Raw genomic sequence first — 21,804 nt, forward strand, 5'->3', positions numbered from 1 at the left:
TATTCAGTAATGACATATGTAAAGAGTTGAACCAGTAATCTAATATTTTAATTATTTCCATTTTGATGATTATGTTTATAAACAGGAACATACTTAATGAGAACTCAGCTTTGAATTTCATATCCTCTCCAGTTAATGTTTCGATCATTTCCCATTCAAAAATACCATTCATGTAAATAAAAATACAAAAGATTTGGCATGCCATGTTTCACCTCAAAGCTGCTGTGTTTCTTTAGTAGGTACAGAAATTTAAAATGCTTAAGAAGTGCTTGCTTCAGCAGTACATATACTAAAATGCTTAAGTATACTCAATGTTGAAATACGGAAAGAAAATATTTGAAGTAGTCATAATCCTTTGAATGATTATTACAGATATTTATTGACTGATATGTTAATCTTTCATTATTATTTGTAATAATAATAATAAATAAACATTTAAAATTTTAAGCTAAAAGTGCTATGCAATAAATTAATCGTGTTAGACTCTGGGATTAATATGACCTCAGGAATGGGAGGGCTTGCCAGGTAACTCAGTGGAAAAGAATCTGCCTGCCAATGAAGGAGACGCGGGTTCAACCTTTTGGTCAGGAAGATCCCCTGGAGGAGGAAATGGCAACCCACTCCAGTATTCTTGCCTGAAAAATCCCATGCACAGAGAAGCCTGGCAGGCTACAGTCCATGGGGTCGCAAAGAGCTGGACACGACTGAGCAGATGAGTACGCAGGAACCCAGAAATGCGAATATTAGTACTGAATGTGATTCAAATGAAAGAAGAGGATAAATTAGCCAATACATTCCTACTACTTCCCCCTAGAGGTAAAAAGTAGATACTTTAAATGCTTCGAGTTCACCAAAAAAGAAAAGTCTTTTGTCCTAGATTTAGAAGAAAAAAATACCACTCAGTTGTTCACAATCACAAGTGGGAGGAACAAACCTATGGATGGAATTGGAATAGTAATCAGACCAGACACCACCACTAAGAGAACATTTGCTTTTAAAGTGTAGAAGATATTTTTAAGAGAACAGTTGTTCCCTGAAATGAAGCTAATCTCAACAGTTTTTTAAAAAAGACTTCAGAAGATGTGCCAAACCAGACTTTTCTAATTCATATGCTAACATATCACTTTATACTATGCAAAAATGTATCATTATTAAGTAAACTCTCTTGTAGTAAAACATAAAAATGACCAGAAAAACATACATTTTCAAACATAGTTCATTGTATTAAATGGCAACATATGTACCACAGTCAACTGTTTTCCAAAGTTGCATGTTCTAAATAGTGCCTGGTTTTATTTACACAGGCAGTTGCAGCAGCATCAGCTGCTTCAAGAGATTTCAGTGGAATAGGTGGGTTAGGAGAGCTCTTGGAAAGTTCGTCAGAAGCATCAAAATTAAGCTCCAAAAGTGCCAAGGAGTGGAGGAACCGAAGAAAAAAAAGAAGACAGAGGGAGAATCTTGAAGGAAACAACAAAGGAGAGGGAAACAGGTTTCCCAAGTCTGAATCTGAGGACAGTGTCAAAAGAAGAAGTTTCCTTTTCTCCATGGATGGAAATCGACTAACTAGCGACAAGAAATTCTACTCCCCTCATCAGGTACAGCTTTCTACTAAGGATTCCAGTTTGTTTTGTCATTTCTGTATCTTCGTATATTTTTGTAGTATCTGGTGTAAATGAGGGACAGGGAACTAACATTTAATATGATTATTTAAATGTATATCATAAGTTGTCTTTAAAAGAGACTTTTATTAAATCATTAATAACTTTTACTTTACAGTAATCAGTTTTAAGCACTATAGTATTTTGAGGCCATTTTCTCAATCTGCTTTGTTGGGAGGTAGGAGGAGTGAAACCTACCTATCAAACTTTTTCCTTCAGTGAGGCAGTTTTGTAATCTCTTGTCTACATTTTCCATTTTGAGACCTCAAATGAACCGACCTTTTTTGCACATGATTTTCTGCCTTAAATATCTGAGTATTAGATATTACTAATATCTAATGTATTAGATACATTACTGCAAGATATGTATGAATTTTGCAAAGAATTGTCTCTGGGTTTTGTTTCTGTCTTTTGATGTGAGAACTGTACTGTTGTGATCTTCTATTATGCTGATATGGTGTCATTCCATGATACATTAGGATGAAATTATGACCCAAATTCTCTCGAAGAGAATTAAATAAAAGACAGTCTATTTTTGCTCTGATTTAATGCCAAGTACCCAATTCTTCAGCATAGTTTCAAGTCAAATAGGGTAAATAGAATCAACTCTGTCTATAAGTATTATCAGTTGCATAATGAAGGGTAAATAGTTATGAAATCTGTGATAAGTACAGTTATGGCTTTGAAGCCTATTTGGTTCCATTAGAATTTCATGTGCTATGAATTATTAACTCTTCTAATTATTTTAACCTGGGTCAGCCAACCAACAAATATTTATTGCTCACCTACTATGGTTCACAAGAGGAAAGAAATAGTTCTAGAAAAAAAATTAACTCAATGAACAAAACAGTGTAATTCACTGACTTCATGGATTTTTATACAGAAGGAGGAGGCAGACAATAAACAAGATAAGTAAGTCATAGACTATGTCAGAAAGTGAAAAGTACAATTGGAGGGGAAAGGCAAGAAAAGAAAATTAAGAGCACTAGCTGGTGGTTAAAAAAAATTAAATAGGATGGTTTGGGAAGCCTTGACTGTAAAGCAGACCTTGCAGCAAAGATTTTGAGAAGGCAAGAGAACAGGCTATCTATCGAAGTGCATTTTCGGCTCACTGAAGAGCAAGTGGAAGGCCCTGATGTGGTAATATGCCCAGAATGTTCAAGAAGCAGCTGAGAAGCCCCTGTTGAGTGAAACAAGAGGAGCAACAGCGATAGGAAGTTAGCTGAAAGGCAAGAGTTAAAATACTAGAAACAGAACTGGTATATACATACGTTATATGTAGTTCATTTCGTATTTGGAGATAGTGAGACAGATAGGGAGATGGGAAGAGAGAAAGATGGGAGGATGATAGGCAGGTAGACTGGTAGATAAATAGATAAAATAGACAACAGATGTTGCAAAGTAAAAGAAATAGCCTATTAGCATTGATAGTTACATACCCCAGCAAAAACATGCAGAAAACATTAACGCAATCACAAACAAAAATATACCAGAAGCATTTTACAGTTTCTGGTTGTGTAAACAAGCTCTCTAAAAGGAAAGAGAGTTTGTTTACACCAACAAACAGGTGGACAGGGCATAATGTGCAAAACAAATATATCTTTAAAATCATTAAGGCCAACTAGCCATAAATTATGAGTACCCTGTCCTCTACTAACATAAATTTTAGGTGTTAGTTTACATTTATTATATTATTTTATTCTTAAATACAGAGTACATGTTCATAGTACAACATGAAAAAGTACTTAAAGGTAAACAATGGAAAGTGAATCCTCCCGCCAAGATTTTATCTATGTTGTCTGAACACAGGGAAGCAATTTATTTTAAAACAGAAGCTTCATAGCTAGAACCAAGTGTAGTTGTTGACTTACTGAAAACATGGATAAGCCACACACATTTAACTTGAAATGCCATGCTTCTATTAGAACATCTTCAAATTCTCTGTGTCTTCCATTCTGACTTCCCAATTCACTTCAAGTTCAGTCCTTGCATGCAAGATTGTGTCCTTACACCTAAATGCTTCAATTTTACCTTTTGCTACTGAAAATTAAGAAAAAGAATTCAGATTTACCTTCTAAGAACAAAACAAACAAAAAAAGATACCCAGAATTTATATTTTGGCGTGCCTGAGGCAAAGCAAGTTGGGCTTTTGGTCCTTAATGCATGAAAGCTTGTTTTCCCTAGAGAAGGGCTGCCACAGCTGTGGGTATTCCCTGCACTCTGCTGTATCTTCCAGTGTGTTATTTTTGGCTTATTTTCTCTGAATACTATTTTTGCTATCTCCTTTTTTCAGTCTCTGCTGTCTTGAAAGTTGTGCTCACACCCATTATTATACTTTCCAAAGAGTGAACAGAAATTTCAAATAAACCCAAGGATTCGAAACGCCTCTGAAAACATGTCAACATAAAAATGTGCAAATTAAAGGCATTGTATCACATACATTTTAGATATACACACATACCACACACTCCCGACCAGTATGTGTAGACAGACTTTAAGTTTCCAGAGACAATATTCTAATACAGGTATATGAAGATGATTAAATTGAACCATCTTAGGAATTAGTATAAGACAAAGCTGGTATTAGGGTTTCCATGGGGGCTCAATGGTAAAGAATCTGCCTGCAATGCAGAAGACCCAGGTTCAATCCCTGGACTGGGAAGATCCCCTGGAGAAGGAAATGGCAACCCACTCCAGTATTCTTGCCTGGAGAATCCCATGGCCAGAGAAGCCTGGTGGGCTACAGTCCACGGGGTCACAAAGAGTCGGAAACAACTGAGTGACTAGCACTTTCACTTTCTTTTCAAAGCTGGCATTCCTCTGAGTCAGGGTGAGGTCCACCTAGAATCACCTAGAATGTTTGTTTGAATTCTCAGATCCCAGTGTCCTGGGGCTTCCCTCATAGCTCAGTTGGTAGAGAAATCTGTCTGCAATGTAAGAGATCCAGGTTCGAATTCTGGGTTGGGAAGATCCCCTGGACAAGGAAATGGCAACCCATTCCAGCATTCTTGCCTGGAGAATCCCATGGACAGAGGAGCCTGGCAGGCTACGGTCCATGGGATCACAAGAATCAGACATCGACATCACCACCACCACCACAGTGTCCTACCCCTGCTTACTGAATCCCAATTCCAAAAAGCTGGGACCTAAAGATACACACCAAGGTTTCAAAACATGAGTGTGGACATAAAAATATTATACTGATAATTTAAATTGAGTATGAGGCGATTAAAAACATCATCATTCCTTATTACTGAGGGCTGAATGAATGTCTTCACAATGTCTAATTTCTCGATCACTTTGATGACTGGAAAATCAGTCTAGCTACTGCCTGACATTGGGTGGACAAACCTGCTACATGAATGAGTGTCAGGTAGACACAGTCTCAGCCTGGATAAGCTGAGCAGTCATTAATTCCCGTGACTATTTCTAACCAAATCCAAAGGAAGAGCACATTTCTCAATGAATAGTATCTTTCCAGAATATCACTGAGACAGAGGGCAAAAACAAGATTATTCTAGTGCTTTGCAGTCAGGGAAAAGCCATAAAATAAAGCTAAAAATGGGACATAATAAAATCAGCATGACCTAATTAGGCAGAGGGACCAAAACTAAACTTGAGGGAGTTTGCCTTCCTTATGGTTTTTTCTGCTAAAATTACTATTTTTGGTTTTATATTGAAACTTCATGGAAGAAAGGAAAGGTCTAGGTATATTTCCAGCTGCATGTGGATATGTATGCATATGTATGTGTATGTATCTACATATGTTACTCAGCTATACAGAGACTTAGAACAGATCATGAGAGGTCGCTGGGGCAGGGGCGGGGATAGAATATGGGAAATGCCATTGTCAATGAGGAAGAGGGTAAACAAAGATTCTGCAGGAGACTAGAGATGTTTTTGAAAACTATCATCAAGGCTAAAACAAACAAAGAATTATTTGGTGCTACTGATTTAAAAGCCATTCAAAAAATGAAAGAAGGGACTTCATGCTAAATTCTCATTATCTAATATCAGAAACTGTCTACTTGATTTATTCCTAAATATATGTAAGTTTTAAAGTTTTTAATCATCCAGTTCCTTTTAATAACATTAAATTGATATAAGAAGGATAAGCTGTCCTCTACATCAGCCTTATCGGTGAAGACATGTATAAGTATTTTTAAAACTAGTGTTAAATTTTTAAGCAAGAATAGTAATTTATACAGCAATCTAGGAATTCTCTCTGTTGTGTTTGCTATGGCATATATTCTCTCAAAGAAGGTGAATCATTAGTAGCCATTTGGAAAACTTAGCAAATTTAGAAGACAGCATCATAGATAAGTTTTGTGGCTTTTATGCCCATGTGCAAAATACAAGAAGGTCTAGAAAATAACAGTAACTTCCTTTTAAAACTCAAAAAAAGAGAATGGAGAGATAATGCCTTTGTTTTTAAATCATCCAGAAGAAACATACTTGGTCCAAATATTTTAAATTCAAGCCAACAGTCTCACTTGAACTGTAACTTATTTTCCAAGCTGTGTGCCCTTTCAGATTATAGCATTTAGGAGTGAAAGCCACCTATCAAAAAGAATCATTTGTCCTCTCCGGCATCAGTTTCCCCACCTAGAACATTACGATAACAAAATCCACCTCATAAGACTACAGTGAAGATTAAATGAAGTGGTCATGCATTTAGTAACCTGCATATTAGAACTCCTAGTCAGAAAAATTACTTAAATTTGTATTGTGGTCTTTAATAACAATATCAAAACATATGTGTTCTCTATAAATTTGATAAACCGTGTTTAAGAGCAAGACTATTCTTACCCAAAAGCAAATAGATTCTGCAATATTAAGACTTTCATTAAATAGTTGTGTCCCCTGTCCCCATTCTTTCCTTCCTTGCTCTCTCCTCAGTCTCTGTTAAGTATCCGTGGTTCCCTGTTTTCCCCACGACGCAATAGCAAAACAAGTATTTTCAGCTTCAGAGGTCGGGCAAAGGATATCGGTTCTGAAAATGACTTTGCTGATGATGAACACAGTACATTTGAAGACAGCGAGAGCAGGAGAGACTCACTGTTTGTGCCGCACAGACACGGAGAGCGACGCAACAGTAACGTTAGTCAGGCCAGTATGTCATCCAGGATGGTGCCAGGGCTTCCAGCCAATGGGAAGATGCACAGCACTGTGGATTGCAATGGTGTGGTTTCCTTGGTGGGTGGACCATCAGCTCTAACCTCACCTACTGGACATCGGCCAGAGGTGATAATAGATAATAAATTAGCTACTACTGACATTATACACCAATTTGAAATAATCAAGGCCTGGGCGGTTTAGCCTGTTATACTATCCTACTTCCCCAAAATGAAAGTCCTTAAAAATAACATATGATTTTACTGAATGAAAAAAAAAACAATAGAATCTTGAGAACCGATTGAAGTGTATGGAACCATTAACTTTCAAATGCTTTAGGTTAAAAGAGCCTGGTTTTTACAGTTTGGGGTGAAAACTCCTATCTGCAAATTCAACACAAAATAATGGGCACTATGACAACCTATTACAGATGTCTGTTCACCCAGAATTGTATAATAATCTATTCATATTCTGGAAATTTCATATACTTAAAATTAAATAATTTAATGACCAACATACTGATAACAGGCAGTTTCGGTACAACTGCCAATATTTTACAGTGACTCTAAATGTTCTGATGTCTATTAAATGACTCTAAAATGTTTTGATTTCTTATAGGATGGCACATGGAAATAATTTTAAAAATCTCAGGAAAGCACACACATTTCATTGTACACCTGTGTTTGTGCATAGAAAAAAATCAGCCCATATATGTCAATATTTTCAATATAGCCTCAAAGAAAATAATTCAGCCATAATATTAATATTACATAATACTATTATTTGTTTTGGGGGAAGATTAATCTGATTTTCAATTATTGAAAAAGCTAAAATACTTTTCATTTGAATTAAACAAAATAATATATGGTTTATGAAAAATTTATCTGGAAATTCCAACAGGTAAATTAAAATATCTCTGCAACATAATTGCCTTATACAATTGCATCCAACTGGTAAATTCTTGTTTTAATCCTATAGGGTATCAGCTGTGATTTTTTTAACTATTTATAACTTAATAATAAATTAGTATTTTATTATTACTTGAAAATTGTTACTTGGGAAAACTGCACGTAGCATGACTTTCCAAAGAAATGCTAATGTTATGTTGTATTACTCACTGAAAAGGGTGGTTTGAGCCATCAGTATTTGGTTTGCAGGGTACCACCACTGAAACGGAAGTCAGAAAGAGAAGGCTAAGTTCTTACCAGATTTCAATGGAGATGCTAGAAGATTCCTCCGGAAGGCAAAGAGCCATGAGCATAGCCAGCATCTTGACTAACACGATGGAGGGTAAGAAGGCAGCCATGGGATAGTCAGCTTTCTATGATTATATACAGAACTATTAATATTGGAGAACTATTACTTATTCCCATGGAATTATGAAAGTCAGTTACCCAAGATCAGAACTGTATAAGAGACCTAAGTAGATATTATTTGGAATACACTATTATCACATTGATTACATTGATTACACATTGCCTGTATTTCTTTTTGATTCCGATTCTCACCTGCCAAGTGATTATTTCACCACTTGATAGCTCATCAGCAAGGATTTATCCTTATGTTATATTATCGTTTAGCAATTAGAGAAAAAACTTCTCTTTAAGTTTTGGTATGCAGAAGCACAAAGAAATATCTCTAAAACTTCAATCTGTTCTCCAGGCATAGAAGTGGTGATGGGTTGAGGAGGGATATGGGTTGAGTTGGAGAAATCAAAACCTGTGTTCCATTTCCATAGGAACCCTAAGAAAAGATCTTTCCTCCGTCTTCCACATACACAGAAACCATTACATTCCTTTAATGAAGAGCTGACACAAATATTTATTGATTTTGACACACAGGAATGGACAACAACTATTACTTCCTTGTTCATTCATTAAATAAGTCCCCATTTCTTCAAGTTTGGAGGAATATTACATCACTGTCATTTTATAAATCCCAATCAGAATTCATATCTAACATAAATTCTTTAGAAAACTTCAATTATATTTTGTATCTTAATCTATTTGTATATTGGATATGCAAATGGACATATATTTCATATCTATTTCACCCATTAAATTACTGGTACCTTTTTAATAGGCTAGAATTCCGAAACAAAAATGAGTAAATATGAATAACAGAAGTAGATTTGGGGCTGAATCTGTATTAAAAAGAAAACATACTATATCTCGATGTGTACAAGATCAATGCTAATGTGGAGACAGAGAGAAGAAAGGGTCACACATATTAATAAGAATCACAGTTTTAGAAAGTATTCTGAAAAAGCTCTTTCAAAAGAAACAGTAATTGATACATTTAATAGTTCTCTAAAACTTACTTTACAATTCTGTCTTGTTAAAGAAAATATAGCAATTTAATAACCCATTACCTAATTAATAAGTAATTAAGTTATTTAACTTGAGGGAAAATATTAAATTTGAAGTATTTTTTCAGCTTAAAGACATTTTTGATAAACATTTTGTGAAAAAATTTAATGGAATTGTCTTCTCAATAAACTAAAATGAACTTCCGTCCCTAAGTAAAAGTATCAATTTTATCAAATAATGTATAATCTACAACAACAGTAATTTGTTTATATCGTTGTTTATTATCTCATTCTTTATTGTTCCCCCAGAACTTGAAGAATCTAGGCAGAAATGTCCACCATGCTGGTATAGATTTGCCAATATGTTCTTGATCTGGGACTGCTGTGATGCATGGTTAAAAGTGAAGCATCTTGTGAATTTAATTGTTATGGATCCATTTGTTGATCTTGCCATCACTATTTGCATTGTCCTAAACACCCTCTTCATGGCCATGGAGCACTACCCCATGACTGGTCAATTCAGTAGTGTGTTGACTGTAGGAAACCTGGTGAGTTCATATGAAGTTTACTTATTTACTTTGTCAGAAATAGGGCAGATAGACCATAGAAGAAATCCATTTGTGTTATGCAGAACCCCCGAACTATACCCTCTTTTCTCATAGGAAGAAATATCTAAAGGAATATTGAAGGAGTTCTCAGGGATAAGGTCTAGAATTCAACTGGTATGAATATTGACTGTTGAGACCAACATCTGTGCTGATTGATCACGGTGTTTTACCCTTTGTAAACTTGTTAAAATCTTTACTGTCAATCTTGCTGAGAAAAAAGCAGAAATCGTGAGGTCTAATTCTGGCTCCATAAGCATGTAGTTTTAACACACACAGCTTACGAAGAAATAGTTCTTTGAAGGGAATACATAAAGACTGATTTCTGTGCAAACGAGGGCATAGTTGTTTCAAATTGAACTGCCTAATAAAATGCTTCAGTAGAATTCACACAAGAGAAGAAACAGTTGATAAAAATGCATTTGTAATTTAGCCACACTCTGGTACATGTTACTTGGGTAGACATATGTATATGTGTATGCTGACATATACATTTCCTCCTTCCACATGAAGAAACTGAAATGGATGAACAAGTAAAAAAAGAATTTACATAGTTTATTAATCAAGACCTTTCTTTTTGGCGCAAGATAGAAACAGAATTCAATAGCTTAAGAAGAAAATAAAAAGACTGTCTCATGAATTGGAAAGAAAAAGATGAATTACCAAACCATATGAGGATAATTTTGCAACTGGGCTTCAGGAAATGCTTTAACCAAGGGATTGGATGTAGCCCAACCATTCATTGAATCTTTTGTCTGTAGGTCAGGAAATATGATCACCCATACCTTGTTGGTTCTAAATCTTGTAGCCTCTGCAATGGAAAAACACTGAATCTCTTTTTCAGTTCCAGTTTAAAGACTCTTGTGATAGGACTCTGATTAGCATAGCTTGGATCAGATGCTCATCTCTGGTTTAACCAACATTGACGGAGGTAGATTCATGTGAAAATCGCAGTTCTGAGGAATTGCACAGGTGGAGGATTAATTCCCAACAGAAAGAAGAAAGGGAACAGTGGGCAAACAACTGTCTAAGTGTCTACTTCAATAAGTGACCTCAACTTCACTGCATTATTTGACTCAGTATAACACCCACCAGATTCTTGAGAGTTTCTTCATCTTTGACACCTGAGATATTGATTTTTTTTTTTGTCTGATTGGCTCCTTCATCTTTCCAATCACTCTATATCTCTGCTTCCTTTTCTGGACTTCTCTTTTTTTGCCTACTAGGGCTATGTATTTGTATGTATGCAACAGCTCTAGGTATTATCTACTCTTATAAGTTGTGTTCTATTTCTGTATTTCCAGCAGTTATAGATTATTGCCCCAGGATAACTTTAAACATCTGAAAGATGATCTTTCTCACAGTTTATTGAAAGCCCTAAAAATTTCAAGTTAGTTTTGTATTACCTCTAGTAGTAGTCTTTCAGTTTCAAAGAGGCTGCCAGCTTCAAAATAGAAACCTTTATTTCTTATATACAATTTTATATCAAGACCCATTGTTTCCTTTTTTCTAGGTATCAATTTTTTTTACCTCTATAGCTACCATTAAAATTGTATTTCTAGTACTCTACACTCAGTCTGCTTTAATCTTGCCAAAGTATCTATTGTCTATATTTGTGGTTCAACAATCTTGCCTGGTTTTCAACACTCCCCCTCTAATCCCATCCTTCGTATGCCATCTTATTTTCCATTGTTTCCTAACCAGTCATCATCAGTCTTCTCAGAACAGCCTTGACACTATAACCTAAATGTTTATATGTTTATATATGGGAAAGTAGTTCACTGTTCTCTATATTCATATTTAAAGTGTCCTGACTCAAATCACTTCATCTCAATTCTTCATATTCTTTAAGGTCCAACCACAGCTTCATCTCTCCTCTAATATGACTCTCAGTCTATATTGAGCACACTTTTCTTAACTCCTAATGCATTTCTGTGAATAAAACATGGTTGAACATTAACCATTTTCTTGTTGCATCATAATTCTTGTTTTTCAATTCCACTACATATTACTCCATGGCAGAGATCACATCCTACTTTTCTTCTGTATCTCTCAGAGTGTTTACATGGTTGTAGCTTGATAAATAACCAACTGTTTGTTTCCTACCCATAGAAGAACATGGGCTTTGGAATCAGGTAGAACTGGGTTTGACCTTACTAATAATGTAGCATCTGGACAAGTATGATAAAAAGTTTTGAGTCTTTGTTTTCTATTATTGAAGCGGATATAATAATACTCATCTCCCAGAGCTGCTGTGAAGGTATCATGAGATAATGTGAAAACACAACACTTTGCCTGGTGTCTAGCACGTGCTCAATAAACAGCTTCCTTCCTCTTATGTACACTATTAATCTTTCTTTGAAATACCGATGGAAAACAGTTCTGGTCTAGCTCTGTATTTTTCCCAGGACAGTTAGGGAAGTTGAAATGTTAGGAACAATTTGGGAAATTTGTCAGAGTGACGCAGGAAATTGAGGTCTTAAAGAATTTTGATGTTGAAGCAAAGGTGTGACAGAAGCACAGGATAAGAGATATTGGATTATAGGATGATCAAACGGAACAGAACCAGACTAAAACACCAAATTCTGGTCCAAGTCCAGTTGTCTGTGCTAAAAATCTGATCTTGAAAAAGTCAGAAATATTGTTTTCTCATGAGTACAATGGTTTGGGACTAGACGATTTATCATGTCTCTCCTCATGCTAAAATCTATAACTTTTGAGTATCAGTGGAGATAATGAGGTAGAGAAGTGAGGTGAAATACTCATCAGTGGTTGACTGTAGCAGAACCATGGGTAAGCTGAGTTTAGTGTTAGGGGAACAAGACTCAAAGATAGAGAACACAGGTGACAGGAAATGCTAAACTGTTTAAACCATGAGAAAGAATGGTAAACTGACTGTTACTACTGGCTAAAAGCTCATTAATATTCTCTCTTTCTCTCTGTGTGAGAGAGAAATATTGCTTTTATTATGGGTACTTAGCTGACTTTGGATCTACATTATATACCATAGATGGGTGTTGCATTGTGTATTTTGTGAAGACTTTATAGTTTTCTTATTAAAATCAATTTAAATTTTCTCTGGACTAGTTTATTACTATTCAAATGATTCCATACTGCCTTATAAATAAAGAAATTGAGTTTCTGGTTGAATTGTGCCATAAAAGAGTTGTGGCACTTTCAGCCTTTATTTAGATAAATGTGCTTTTTTGTATCCTCTTTCTGCTGAAACATATAAAAATTATATCATTTCCCTGTTGATTGCACTAATCAAACTTAAGTTTCAAGAGACCTCACATCTTGATTGAGTTTCTCTAAGATTCTGTTTAGTTTTTGTGTTTTTTTTTTTGTTTGTTTCTTTCAACTACTATTAAACACATGCACTCATTTTACTGATTCTATAAGCAAAAAATCTTCCATCAGACATAGTAGGTTACATAATCCCTTCATCATATAAACATTTCCAACTAACCTGTAGCTTTTTCTTCAGGGAATATCGATAGAGATCTGTAGCTCCTACACTATTTGTTTTTCTTACTGCAACTCTCCCAACTAGAGATTAAAGATTCAGGATAGCCCTCTATTCTGCTAGACCCAGATGGGAACTTAGAAAATTATACCTGTTCTAAGGATTTTATAGGCTATTTTCAAATAAAAGCCTAAAGAAACATGATTAGCAAATTATTTTAATTAAATGGTGTGGTTTAGGATGTGAATACAAAATCTTAGAAAAGGGACATAACTGAAGGGAAAAAATGGCTTTTTTTATTGAAAGATAAAATCATTAGAAACCAAATTCAAGAACTCACCTATGAAGCCTCTTGCATCAATGAAGAAGTGCTATTTGGCTACCTAATTCCTTTCCTAGTATAAGAGAAAATTGATTATTGTCCCTTACTAAGCACTACTAATAAAATTGTTATGTAACAATAATTATTGGTACACCTCAATTTCTAATAAAATTTGCTAAGCAATATAATACTGATAGAAATCCAAGAATATTAAACACAGACATGATGAATCATCTCAATATCCCCATTTGACAGATGGGAGAAAAGAAAATCATAAATGTTGACTGATTTCCCATCATTTTTCTTTAAATATGTTTTGATTTCATCATCCAAAAAAGAATGAACAACAAATATTTAAAGGTACAAACCCAAAAGGCCTGGGTGTGATAAAACTAAAAGTATTAAAACAAGAAGCTAATAGTAATGGAATGAAAGGAGGCTACAGGTATGTCAAATTCACTACAAAAGAATGGAATGTTAGTCTGGACAAGTAGGGATCCTATGGAGCAAACTGACCAATATTCAAACTTCAGCCTTTAGAATGAACATTGCTATCATTTTAATGTATGTATCAACAGAACTTTCCTCTCTAAGTAAATACTCAGTAAGGAAATTTTGCTATCCCTGAATTGAGACCTTAACCCCTAACATTTGATCATTCAAGCTCCGTGTCCTTCAAAACAACCCAAAATGCTTGCAATTTGTTTATTCTTGGTCCAGACTCTCAGGCTGATTCTCATCCCTATCTTTAGTGCTTATACTTTTACTAATTGTCATGTGTCATCACGTACAATATTAAAGATTTTTCACTAAACATCTCCTGCTTCGGAAGCCTATAAATGTATTGTCCATAAGAAATTTATCAGCCTAGATGAATTGGGTTTGCAATTTCAACTTGTATGTCCTAATTAGCACTGTATTTATTTTCAAAGCCTAAAACAATGTCTAGCAAGTAAGCAGCAATTTTTTATGAATGAGTGAATGTCTACAGAAGCATGTAATCCACACTTTCGAAAAACAAAAAGCTTCCACAGAAGACAAGATATAATTAGCCTAAGTCCAAACAATAAACATTTGATGATTTTGCTAACTGTCTTAGTCTTCTCTTAACCGCTGACAATGCTGAACTAGATTGAAATGTAACAAAAACAATTATCAATGATTTTTAGGGCCTAAATTGAAACCATTTAAAGAGAGAAAAGGCTATGACATTAAACTGCAAATTATAATTAAAATGTTTTTAAAGAGAAGTTTCATGCTATAAACTTCATGATTATAAACTTATAGGAATATAAATTTAAGACATTCCTTTTATAAATGTAAAAGGAATTTAAATTTAAGGGGTTTTAAAATGCAGAACATCCTCATGTCATTTCAGAAGAACTAAAAAGTTCACCTGTATGATTTTCCACAGGAAGAGATATTTACCCGGATTGTTTCTAACTGAATTTAACTAATATGTTTTCATAATTAGGCTGTTTATTTAAATAGTAGCTGCTCCTAAAACTTTAGAACTTATTTTACATTAACCAGGGAAAAAGTACTCCAGAGTGAGTTCTTATATAAAAGTAAAAAACAATTTTTAATGTGCTTTATACCACATATCTGGACTTTCATGCACTAAGCTTACTTGAATTATGTTTTACTTCTATTAGAATGAATGAATGCTAACTGAAGTTAGGCTATTTTTTTCTGGGATGGGTATTTCTCTTAGGTTATTCTGTGATTGGGGAAGTGAGATGTTAGCTGCATTTACACATTTTTAAGAGTGGATCAAGATTTCCTTAAATTAATATTTTAGGAAACCAAATAATCATGATACTGTTATTTTGATAAAGTTCATTCAAGGTAAAGGCTGATTTACCTTGCTAAGTGGTATGCTGTAGTCATAATATGCAGTTTTTATCTATAGTTAATTAAGATAATTGCTTCAAAAGAATTTTTGCAAGAGTAATTTCATAGCTCTTCATGTCCTTGGGTGTCTTAGCCTGTGGTTTTAAGTTAAAAAACAAAACCATTTTCAAATAGACATTCATCCAGCCTCTCAAATAATTTATTAGTCCTAATTGTTGGTGTATGCATACTGAGAATGTTCTCCTACTGCTTTCAATTAAATCTGCAGTTCCTTGCTCTATTTATCCATTAATCTTAATTCTGAGGCACGAATCCAGTGATAATAATTATAGAAACATTTGTGGAAAACTCATTCTTAGTTCAGGAATGTTTATAAAATTATAGAAATAAGAATGGTGTCCATTGAATAAAACAACATAGAAATCAAGAACAAACTATGTTTTTTCCCCATTTGAAGTAATTTTTGAGTGACTTCCAATAATACATAGATTTGTTCTTAATGCCATATTTTTAAAAAATTGGTTGTGATTATGGTAGAAGTATAGGGTACACAATAGCTATAAGTAGCTATTAATAATAAACTACCTGTACTAAATTTCAAATAGGGACAATGAAATGTTATAAACTCAGCATCATCTTGGAAATCTAGCAGATTCATTAGATAACACAAACCTGTTTAAAATATTCCCCAGGAAAAAAATGCTAAACTTGTATATCCATTTGTCACACTTTTTCACTTTAAATTTTAGATATTTTTACTCATAACAGTTTAATATTATTTACAAATTCTCAGTGTTAAAAGTTTGTCAATGCTTGTGAAGTACTGCTCTCTGTGTTACTTTAGGTCTTCACTGGGATCTTCACAGCAGAAATGGTCCTCAAGATTATCGCCATGGATCCATATTATTATTTCCAAGAGGGCTGGAATATCTTTGATGGAATTATTGTCAGCCTTAGTTTGATGGAGCTTGGCCTGGCAAATGTGGAGGGACTGTCTGTACTGAGATCATTCAGACTGGTATCTGCTTAGACTATGCTTATATTCTATCTTTCATTGGCAAAACATTTATTTAAAAAATGAATCAGTGTGATTGTTTTTCAAGGATGATGGAAAATATTTGAAACACTTCATAATTATTAGCTGTGTAAGACACATTTTAAAATACACATGTGCTTCTAAAATAATGTTTTAAATGCATGAAAAATTTTTTGCTTTAAAGTCTATAGAGAAATGCAAATAAAAATCTTCACCCAATTAATTTTTTTATCAACTTTTATTAGTAAAGGAACAGGGAATAAAATGTGTTCCCATTAGCACTTTAGAAAATGGTATAACAAATTTTTGAATTTGGCAAAAAAAAAAATTTAATATATGCAAACTTTTATAGGAAATTAAGTAAAATGTGTATTTTTAAAACTGACACAAGCTTTTTTATGTTTGGTTAGTTTTCTGATTGTGGCTTTCATTCTGTCTGCCCTCTGATGGAGAAGGATAAGAGGCTTATGGAAGCTTCCTGATGGGAGAGACTGACTGAGGGGGAAACTGGGTCTTGTTCTGCAGCCCATGGGGTCACAAAGAGTCGGACATGACTGAGCAACTGAACTGAACTGAACTTTTTATGCTTACCAAAATTAGTTCATTTACTTTTATATTTTAAATGTCCATGAAAAATATATAACTCATACTCTTAATACTTCTTTTTATTCTCTAAAGTATAGTCGGAGGTGACATTAGTTTGCTAAATTCACAAATGTCTATAATTAAAATATTAATTTGTTTTTATGGACATATCTGCTGAAAAATCAGAAATGTTTTATCATTTTTGAAATATTTTCTCTTATTTTTTCATTTAAATGATATTGTTTTGATTTACAGTTCCAGTATTATTAACACTTTTTTATGAATTTGAATTAGTATGCTTTGAAATTTTATATTCCTCAAAGGTGGGTCTACAGTGAAACATACTGATAAAATGATGTCTAACTTTTAAAATTATATTGTGATTACTACTAAGAGTACATTTTCACTTGACTGCAGCTTCGAGTTTTCAAGTTGGCAAAATCCTGGCCCACCCTGAATATGCTAATTAAGATCATCGGTAATTCAGTGGGAGCTCTGGGTAACCTCACCCTGGTATTGGCCATCATCGTCTTCATTTTTGCCGTGGTCGGCATGCAGCTCTTTGGGAAGAGCTACAAAGAATGTGTCTGCAAGATTTCTAGTGATTGTCAACTCCCTCGCTGGCACATGAACGACTTCTTCCACTCCTTCCTGATTGTGTTCCGGGTGCTGTGTGGAGAGTGGATAGAGACCATGTGGGACTGCATGGAGGTCGCCGGTCAAACCATGTGCCTTATTGTCTTCATGCTGGTCATGGTCATTGGAAACCTGGTGGTACGTATGTATTACAAGCACTCATTCTTAAGGGCAAGATCAGATAGTAGGTGGGAAGGAAGCCTGATGTAACAGACATACCTGGTTTTACCATCAACAGCACAGACTCAAATCCCAGTACTAGGACTCTGAGCAGGGGCAAGTTACTTAACTTCCCTCAGGCTCAAATTCCAAACTATGAAACTGGAATAACAAAACTGAAATCTTGTGGTTTATGTGAGGATTACATGGGGTATATACATCTGTGAAAGTCTTGGGACAAAAATACGAGTTTTCCTTCTTCAAAGAAATGTTTTCAGCATCAAAACTGATTTGTCCTAATTTTATTTTTATGGCTTGAATTATTTTTTAGTCTATTATTATTTTGACAAGATAATGATCTCCAGTAATTCTACACTGAAAAAAAGACTATTCTGTGTTGAAATTGTTCTTTACACATACATAGTTCATATTGTTTACTCAGAGGCATATGTTGCATTTCATCAAATTTTAAAGACAAATTTCAATGAAATCTTAGCTCTGTATTGTAATTATCCAAAAAAATTGGAAGGAGACTAAATATATTTTTCCTAGAATTTGTTTTATTGAAGTAAAATAAATTATTGCAGTTTCAGTTATACACATGTATAAACATTGACCAGATTTAAAAGGTTTACTTTTCGTTCTGACTTAAAAGCACTAATAGAGAACCACAATTTGTATGTTTGTGTGTTTTAATGCTTACATTTTTAAATTATGCACTGTCAGAGTATTTCTTTATTTCATCATTCTGAAACTTTCCTTTGAGAAGTACATATCAAATGAGATTTCTTAAAAAATGGTTTGTGGGATATCTGTGGACATGCAACTTTTTTCAGAATTGTAAATAAGGAAGTTCTAGATTCTGAACAAATCTGATACAAAAATAAGGAAATAAACTGGGGTTCTGGCTTAAGTGTGTGTCTTCCTACCATGTAACATTTTTTGAAATTCAATAACTACATTTCAAGCTAAAAATATTCCTATAAATTTTCTTTTGCATCAGTTATAATGAACTATTCCTGTATTAATCATATTTTGCCAATTAATTGAGTAATATTTTCCCTCATGTATCCCAATGATATGCTGAGATTTCACCATATTTTCTCAAAAAAAAAAAAAAAGGAAAAAGAAAAGTAATTTACATTATATGGGTCTAGCCGAAACCCTGGAATAATTTTAGACTTTTCTCCATCTGTTGAACTATTTGGACAGATATACTTCAAAGTATATTGATGGGAAATGTGTTAAACCTTATGTAATCTGCCTTTGCTGCTGCTGCTGCTAAGTCGCTTCAGTCGTGTCCAACTCCGTGCGACCCCGTAGACGGCAGCCCACCAGGCTGCTCTAAAAGTTTTTGGCCATTGGAATTTACATTTCAAGCATATTGTTTTAATACAATTTATCAGGCTATTAAATAAATTCATTATTTACACAAACAAAGCCAAACATTCCCTAGACAAACTGGTAAAATGACTAAAATGAAAATAGTTCATTTTTCCTCTTTGGCCAAAACCACAGAAATGGGATTTTGTCTTTTCACTAGCAACCCTGAGTAGACACAATTTAAACCTCAGAAGCTCCAATTTCCGGGTTGCCCTCCGTTTGAAAGGAAAATCATTTGTTTTACCATTTTTCCCTTAGAGCAGGTAGAAGATACCAGATTCTTTAAATACCATGTGACTAAGACAAGGTGTCTGAAATATAGCAAACAGTCAAGAAGCATTTGTTGAATTAATTTTAACAAAGAGCTGTGAGTCCTCTGTTTAAGCTATTACGTTTACACATATTTCAATAGTAATACAGCAAAATTTTCTTGTTTTCTTTTAGGTTCTGAACCTCTTTCTGGCCTTATTGTTGAGTTCATTTAGCTCAGACAATCTTGCTGCTACTGATGATGATAATGAAATGAACAATCTCCAGATTGCAGTAGGAAGGATGCAAAAGGGAATTGATTATGTGAAAAATAAGATACGGGAGTGTTTCCAAAACACCTTTTTCAGAAAGCCAAAAGTTATAGAAATCCACGAAGGCAACAAAATAGACAGCTGTGTGTCTAATAATACTGGAATTGAAATAAGCAAAGAGCTTAATTATCTTAAAGATGGGAATGGAACCACCAGTGGTGTAGGTACTGGAAGCAGTGCTGAAAAATATGTAATTGATGAAAATGATTATATGTCATTCATAAACAATCCCAGCCTCACTGTAACAGTGCCAATTGCTGTGGGAGAGTCTGACTTTGAAAATTTAAATACTGAGGAGTTCAGCAGTGAGTCAGAACTAGAAGAAAGCAAAGAGGTAAGAATGATTTTAAAGTTTTTCTTGCATTTCCTATACAAACCATGTACCACAGCCACTTATAATTTTCATTATGTTTATAGGCATTATTAAAAAGTATATTAAAAGCCATATATACAGTAATATTGGAAAATTATCAGATATTCTTCTTTGGGAGTTCCTTCCATTGAAATTCCAACTTTTCATAGGACATCATCATTCTGAATAGTTAGTCTATTCATCTTGATATTTTAAAGTCTGATTAAAAAATAAGGCCTTCCAAAAAGGAGATTTTATTTAACACATTCTTTTATACACTACATTATGCTTTTTAGAAAAATAAACAAACCATATTTTACCAATCATTGTGAAAGTATCATATCTTTACTTTCTATAATATGTTAAGTTTTGCTATGATATTTTAATGTGAATGTTTGTGTAGTTTTGCTCACCTCTGAACCTTTTATTGACTACTGATAACAGTGTTATTCATTAATGAAAATTTTATTCATATTAGGGAAATAAGAGTAGTAATGATTACATTTTGGCCGAGTCAAGGAAGAACATATTTATAAGGTCTTCCAGATTAACCTGGAAATACTAAGAACTACTTGGAAAAACTCCACTTAAGGATTACAGCTGACCTGTAGACTGAAAAGCTATTCTTACTGTCATATTACTACTTATTTAAAAGAAAAGGAAAAAGGAAAGGCAATGTTCTTCTTGCAGGATTAGAATTCACAGGGAGTCTATGAAAGTAGTTCAAGGCTATTAATTCTCCAATTCTGTGTTGTGGAGAGCAGGATTAAATTTTTTACTATTTCTTATTTATAGAGTTCTTATATGCTAGTAGGAAGTTAAGTCTAACACAGAGTTATAAAGACAGGTTTTAACTTAAAAGTATAAATAGTGACACCATAGGAATCAGACAAATAATGTCTGATTCTGTGAGCATATTTGCATAGCTCAGAACCTTGAATTCTGTGGCAACAGAATTTGTATAAGTAGCTGACAGTGTCACAATTCACATGCCTTTTTTTTCAGGCATTTCAGAGCTTCTGAGATATAACAGTACATTTGGAAATATTTTGAAAAAGGTAAAAATATATACAAAATGAGGTATAATATCCTTTCTCTGAAATTCCACTCAAAGTCTGCTTAATGAGTTCAATTCTAATTTATGTGTTGCTCTTTCTGGTAAGATAAGAATTCAGTTCTAATTTTATTTCCCATCACTTGACAAAGACTTACTTAAGAAAATCATCAATTAGTTAACAAGCATTTATTGAGCACTTCTGTGAACTCAGCACTCTGCTGGGCAGTAAAGGTAAGGGAAGAGATAAAGGAGAGATTCATAATATAACCCTTTCCAGGGAATTCTCAAAATCTTCAAGGAAGCTAATACTAACTCAGAAAATCATTAAAGGCCTATTAAAAAGTTTAATCCTAAAGGACTGACTATAAGACTTATAAAGACTATAGGTATCGAGAACAGCAAGAACATAGCAAATTGCTAAATGAGGAGATAAAATCGAAGTAGGCCTTGAAATGTGGATCAAATACATGAACAGAAAGCCAAAAGCAGAAAATACTAAACAAAAACCAGAGTTAGAGTGAGCTTGGTAGTTGGTGCCGCAGTGAAATAATCAGTATGAATAATGTATTGGTTGAGAAAGTGGAAAAATATGTTTGAGTGAGTAAGGTAGTTTCAGATAATACAGTCTTGAAAATCAGCCAAAGAGTTTGGAATTGGCTATATGATCAATAAGGAGCTATCTGTTCT

General features: G+C 34.1%; 1 protein-coding gene across 6 annotated transcripts in view; it reads left to right on the forward strand.

Annotated features, from left to right (window-relative positions):
- The window catches only part of LOC138075327 (sodium channel protein type 3 subunit alpha), an 83,410-nt gene that overhangs the window by 27,261 nt on the left and 34,345 nt on the right, over positions 1-21,804 (forward strand). For 2 of the 6 annotated variants that reach the window (XM_068967011.1, XM_068967010.1), the window contains exons 10-16: positions 1,309-1,595; positions 6,558-6,902; positions 7,931-8,063; positions 9,391-9,629; positions 16,173-16,346; positions 17,367-17,723; positions 19,572-20,042. In XM_068967011.1, coding sequence (XP_068823112.1) covers positions 1,309-1,595; positions 6,558-6,902; positions 7,931-8,063; positions 9,391-9,629; positions 16,173-16,346; positions 17,367-17,723; positions 19,572-20,042 — 2,006 coding nt within the window. Of the gene's footprint in view, positions 1-1,304; positions 1,596-6,557; positions 6,903-7,930; positions 8,064-9,390; positions 9,630-16,172; positions 16,347-17,366; positions 17,724-19,571; positions 20,043-21,804 lie in introns of all 6 variants that reach the window. The other 4 variants (XM_068967013.1, XM_068967012.1, XM_068967015.1 and 1 more) reach the window with 2 other exon arrangements.

This window comes from Capricornis sumatraensis, chromosome 3, assembly GCF_032405125.1.
Source record: "Capricornis sumatraensis isolate serow.1 chromosome 3, serow.2, whole genome shotgun sequence".
NCBI lineage: Eukaryota > Metazoa > Chordata > Mammalia > Artiodactyla > Bovidae > Capricornis > Capricornis sumatraensis.